This window comes from Helobdella robusta, assembly GCF_000326865.2.
Source record: "Helobdella robusta unplaced genomic scaffold HELROscaffold_149, whole genome shotgun sequence".
Lineage (NCBI taxonomy): Eukaryota > Metazoa > Annelida > Clitellata > Rhynchobdellida > Glossiphoniidae > Helobdella > Helobdella robusta.
Genome location: NW_008703835.1, coordinates 58,226 through 64,740, shown reverse-complemented (window position 1 = coordinate 64,740; position 6,515 = coordinate 58,226). Strand labels below are relative to the sequence as shown.

General features: G+C 33.1%; 1 protein-coding gene across 1 annotated transcript; it reads right to left on the bottom strand.

Annotated features, from left to right (window-relative positions):
• Positions 1-627: 627 nt before the first annotated feature.
• On the bottom strand, positions 628-5,520 carry HELRODRAFT_184057 (hypothetical protein; the record flags this gene model as incomplete). Its single annotated transcript, XM_009014985.1, has 9 exons — positions 628-773; positions 1,002-1,152; positions 1,284-1,435; positions 2,113-2,259; positions 2,336-2,482; positions 3,924-4,037; positions 4,231-4,353; positions 4,796-4,915; positions 5,061-5,520. The coding sequence occupies 9 exons, from the start codon at positions 5,518-5,520 to the stop codon at positions 628-630; spliced, it is 1,560 nt and encodes a 519-aa protein (XP_009013233.1).
• Between the last annotated feature and the right edge of the window lie 995 nt (positions 5,521-6,515).

Here is a 6,515-nt window from a genome sequence, read left to right as displayed (position 1 = left end):
AAACAACTAAGATCCGGGCAAAAAATTCTGTGAAACTTTAGTATAAAATTTAAACACATTCTTCGTCTGACAATATGTTGAACTCTCTTGTTAAAATTCACACAAAACGAGTGCCATTTCACACTAAAAACAAATAAATAAAAACGATCCTTGTATAAAAATGTATTAGTTTGTCTCTATTTTGCTTCAGTAAACTTGACAAATAATATTCATATACTTATGGCATATAGTCATGTACGAATTACTAATACAGACAACTGAATCATAAAATTAAGGTAAAATTTATCAGTAAATGATATAAAAAGAGAGTTTAAATAAATATATAAACTAGAACAATGTACTAATTAATTTTAGTATGTGACTAATTTAATTTTGGAACAAAATTCTGAAGAATCTTAGAGTAGGATAATGATTATCAGTAGTAAATTAACTAAGACATAGTATTCTAATTTTGCTACTGACTAACTTAAATTTCAATATTAAAGATAAAAATGATTAAATTTATCAAATCATTATCAAATGATATCATTCAAGTAGCTATCATCAACATCATCATGCAAATGTCTCAGCGTCAAAAAATTGCAATTAGCTCTGTTATTACGGGACAGAGTGAACATATGATAACATTTACGTTAGCATGATCAATAAAAATATGAAGGTAAGTGTGTGAACGAGACCATTTTGAGTGGGTATGGCTGATGTGGACTTCGCGGGATCCAGCATTTTGTAGGTGTAGAGTTCATGCTCGTATAAGAGGGCTCCTAGTGTCCAGTCTGACGTAGTTCGTTAAACACGTGCATTTTTTAAAAACAACATTTGAAAAATTATGTGCATTTTTATTATTTAGAGAAATATTTTAATAATTAAGCAAAGTTAAATCTACCATATTAAACACACAACGTTTGATAGTGTTTGAAATTAAATAAAGATTAGATAAACGTGTCCCAGCCCGACTGTACCTAATAATTATAGTTACGTTATTAATAATTATAAGCGTTAACCTATCTCTTTCTCAATTTTGATCAGCTTTGTATCCATCGGGAATTTGAAAGCTTTGTTGAACAATTTAGTGAAGTACATTCCCAGAAGACAGGGCGAGGTTAGGTATTTATGATCGGGCGAGGGATACTTTAACTTTACTTCTTCGACATCCTTAACGATTTAATTTTTTAGTTCAATCTCTTCCTAAATAATATATAGACAAAAATATTTGTATTAATAAGTTAATAAATATTTGTATAAAAAAGGCGTTGAAAACTGTGTTAAACAATTTCAAAACTCACCATGGCACAAAATTGCCTGACAATTTTGTCAGCTTTATCGAGGTCGAAATGATTGCCGACAGACAACAAGTCAAACCTCTCGTACGTGTACCTGAAAGCTCCGACGCCATAGAAATCCATGCTGGCTGGTAGAGACGGCTGATACACGCTTCCTATAAAATTATTAAAACTGACAAATTTTTATTATTAATAATAACTGTTATTATATTAAATTATTGTACTATTGAATTTAGTAATTGAAATATAACAGTGTCAGGCACACCACTCGTTAAAACATTTTGAATTTTAAAACTAACAAATAATTTCATTTTGCTTTTTCGCAAAAGCGTTTGTTAAGACAGCTGCAACAACATTTTTGGCATGCAGCATGTTTCTTTACGACCGTATTGCGCGTCATCCAGTCAGAAGTACGTCTTTTATGAATGCAATTGAAACAGGTGCTAGATGTATTTGAACTAAATCAGTGTGCAGTTCTCTTCTAACCACTTTGTAAGAGGTGGCATTTTATCATTAGAAGTCTTGCAATTCAAACATATTTGATTCTTGGAAACACTTTCGTCAACAGAATCAGTGTAGGAAAAGTTTTTTCCAATTTTAACATTTTATGACTGACGCACTGAAGGTTTTGTCTTTGAAGTTGTCAGCTGTGAGTCAACTTGACTGACTAAATAATTATGATGCCAGCAAAAAAAAATATAACAATTTTAAAAATTAAATAAAATTAAAAGCGAGGTAAGAAAAAAAACCAGTTGAAGGCAAGCAATTGTACATTTATCGGCAAAACAGAATAAACAACAGAATTGCACTCATCATCAGATCTAAAACAAACCGATGCTACAGGGCTTAGGTGAGCACCTCCAGTCACGATCCTGATACGTATATACGAATAGGTCGAGTAATTTTTCACAAGAACCAGCATCACCCGAGCCAACGAAATGAACATCGTTAACATCAATTTTGATTGTCACATTGAAATCTAAGAAATGTGGCCAAATAAATTCTTAAGCAATTATATGTAGTGAAACGAATGAATGAGACATTTTTCAACGAACCTCTGATGTAACACGGGTTGGAACATTCGTTGGTTTTGTTTTGATCGCACGTCTCTTTTGACTCCTTGATGTGCTCGTTCACCCAGCGTTCTGCATACTCCTGTCCGTAATGTAAGAAGCTGTGAACGTACAATCGGTAAGTGATGCCTGCGTTGATGTCAGTGATAGCAATTAAATGAGCGATTCTCAGTATAAATACTAATATAAGTGTGTCCTTCCCAATAGTACAGATGAGGCTTTATGTCAATTATTAACCATAAAATAAATCCAGCAATTATAATAATAATTACCAATATAATTAATTATATTATTTAAAAAAATATCATGAATTGCAATTGTTCAGTAATAGAATCATTTCTCAGTTCACTCCAGAAAGTGATTATTATTCTACAAAGACTCCGACATTTTAGACTTCCAGTAAGTTATTTATTTGACAACCCTTCCTGCAAATACTATACATCAGTTCTTCCTATATCATCTTCCAGGTTTTCCTGCCGCCATTCAAGTTGGAAAGCTCTTTAACCCTGCCGTTGACATCTGAACTTTCTGTTAAGGAATTGGTTTCCATCCATCTTACGATCAGACCTGTCCATTGGATTCTTTTTTTGTTGGCGGTGCCATATATTGTCAGTTTGTATGCTTTTTGTTTGATCTCCTGGTTTTTCACATGGTTTGAGTATCTGATTTCAATTCCATTATTCTACCAGTCCACTTGCTTTACGCTGCGTTTAGTTCTTTCAAAACTGCTTTTGTAACTTCTCAACTCTCACATTCACAGGATAGCGTATGTATGACGAGAAGAGTTAAAATCTCCCAAATTCTATTATGTTTTTGTTATTTCTTTAAAATATTTCACCAATCAATTTTATTACATGTTAATTTTGCTTGTTCGATTATTCTATCGATTTTTTCCCGAACTGTTACGGAAATATTAAATTTTATTTCTCGTAAATATTCTGTTAAATTTCACTTCTTTTTAAAACTTGCAAAACATTTTGCCGATGTTACATCAGTTTTTGTTTTATGTAATAAAAATTGCAGTTATAATAATAATTAACCTATCATTTTGATGATTCTCAATTGAAACCCTGAAAACTATGTAAGTACAGCACTTCAATTTGAATAAATTAAAAAAAATTGAAAAGGCACTCAAGACTGGGTAAATAGCATGCTGTATGAAAATAAAATATTCCAAAACACGAAACAAGCGTTTAATCAAGTGTCTGCCAAAGCTGTGCTGTCGCCGGAACATCAACTTCAATCAATTTTGTGTTCTTAGTTAAAGAAGAAACGACGCCAACCGTCTTACCTCCGTCTCTTCAGGCTCACTTGAAAAGTCTCCTAACTTCAATTAATAATGAATCTAGATCAATCATCCAATGCATGCAGCCTTTATAAAATGATAATTTATTTGTTAGTTTTGTGATCACTGCTTGAAAACAATGTGCGCGCGGTTTCCTACCTTAGTCTTGGCACCAATCTGAGTATTGTTTACGTTAAGCTACGACTACACATGGCAAATGAGTTTAGTTGAATATTAACACGCATTATTATCAAATGTTTATAATACGAAAATGTAACCAGCAACCAGCAACATTGATTGGAAACATTCCTTCAAGGATGTCGCCATCAGGGATGAAAGCGATTTGCGCTGAGGCCCCTCCCATCTCTATGATGCCATGGGTCTTGAGGACTTTCACGTCTGACGTTTTTCATTTCAACAAATTACAACGTATGAGTGTATATGCATGCATACATTCATAAATAAAAGGATTATTGAATTGAATTGAATTGAATTCATTATTTATTGCTGGTTTAGACAGGCAAAAATATAAATGTTGTCCGTATGTTTTTAAGTTTCGATCATCTTACATGTTACAGAAAGTAATACATACCTTTTTCGAAAAAAATCTTTTTGTTGTAGTTGACCGATAGCCAAGCAAAGGCGCCTTCCTCTTCACCTTTAAATATAATTGCTTCACTATGACCAATGCAATTTGGAATAAGAAATATAAAATCTAATATAAAAATCAAATATTATACAAGAAATATGAAATCTAGCTTATTTTTATCGATGATTTTATTAATTGGATGGTGCAATGATAGAGTGCTTGGCATTGGTATTGAAGTGACCGGATTGAAGAGGCCCAACCACGTGCGATGCTTGTGTGGCGTTGTTCCACGTGTGTTTATAGGAACTGTGTGTTTGTTGCCGATGCAAGTGAGAATTTTTGATGAGAGATTCCTAATAATAATAGTAATGATAATAAAAATAATAATATATTGGTATAATTTACATTTTTTTATAATTTAATACAATTTAATGTTATTGTTCTACATATGCTACCATAAAAACACATAATTTTTTGAGAAACTATAATTTTTTGATGGTAAGAGACGAATTCATCGCATTTTTTATTCAAAGTAAATAATTATTTTATCCCCTTGTTTTACACTAACCTGATAATATCCTGACGTTTCTCTCCTTGTGCACAAATGGACTAAATGATTTGTTGGCCAGAATGTTGCTGATCATTTTTATGTGTCTGTTGGCCTTCTCTTCCAACAAGAATCTCATGCCTATTCGTTTCATAATTTAACTTTTTACAACCCAATATAAACCACACATTAACCAAACAGGTTGAATAACTCATCAAAATTATTTTTTTGGATTATTTTTATTAAAAAAACGAACGACAGATGAGAGGTAGAAAATCTAACCAACCGGCTGTTGACATGAAATAGAGATTTGTGACGTTGTGTTGTTTCTGTGGAATTGTACGCTTGCCTAGGTCAATGAACGGTCGCAAGTAGCCACTCAACTTCTCCACGTCGCTCTCCACAAGCGAGACACCACCTTCGATTTTTTTATTTTGGATTACTTGAAACGTTGGCAGGGGTTCCTTTTTTGATAAGTAATCAGTTCTCCACCTGTAGACGTAGAGTCTGCTGCCGCTACTGCCAGCGTCGACGACAGCGCCGTACATGTACTCGTGCTTCAAATAATCCCCGTCTACTGATCTCTTCTGCCTCTCCGATCTATGAATGTTCCCCGGGCTATTCGTTCCATCATTATCTTCCCGATCCCTTATATCCTGCTCCATCTGCATCGATCCGAATGGCTTTACACGGAATGTAAAAAGGAAGAAAATAACAGAAATAAGTTTTACCGCTGTTGGAGTCATGTCTGTGTGAGCTGCAGAGATGATAATGTTGCAAATAGTAATTCTTGATTGTTTTGCGAGAAAATTTAATTAAAGAAACGTTATAAAACTCTGTTAAAGTGCAAACATTTGAAATCTTCTGTCACCGTTATATAGGTACGCACGCACTTGTGGCGATGTTTGTGAATATTTATCAATCAATACGACAGTATAAACTTCAAGTACATTGAAGTACATTCTAAGATAAACATACCTATATATATATATATATATATATATATATATATATATATATATATATATATATATTATACATATTGTGTGTGGCGTGTGTGTGTGTGTGTGGTGTGTGTGTGTGGCGCGTGTATGTGTGAGTGTGCGTGTGTGTGTCTGTATGTGTTTCTGACATAGAAATAGAAATATACACATTGTGAAGGCTATTTGTTGTGGACTGTTTTTTTTTCATGGCCAGTTGTTTGTTTGTTGCGTTTCAATTGTGTTATAGTGTATTCATTTAGTTTTCATCTGATGATTTAATTTTTTTTCTCTTCACCAATTTGTTAGTTGTCTTTCATTTTATTTTCTTAATTTATTGGTATTGTTTGTTGCTTTCGTTGTTGTTCTGGAAATGTTTGTTTATATTTCTTAAAATTTTTAGACATGAAGTCGGCGTCAATAAGTGTAATTGGATATTTATTATTGACGGGTAACTCCAAATAAAGTAGCGCAACCTACCAGCCATCACCAGAACAATCCCCAACAATCCATTAATGTGGGGGGGGAGACAGTGTCACTGATGGCCCGCAGTTTTAAACATGCTTGTTATATTCAACCATCATCTAGAAACAAATTTTAAAATTATTGATTAAACCTTTGTCGTCGTTCGTTTCATCAGTGACAGAATTCCAACTGGTATATTTTATTCGCTTGGTGCTTTGCAGCGATATTATTTTTAATGTTTTCTTATTTTTTTTTCTTTACAACTGTACTAGATTTATGATTCATAAGAATGGTGT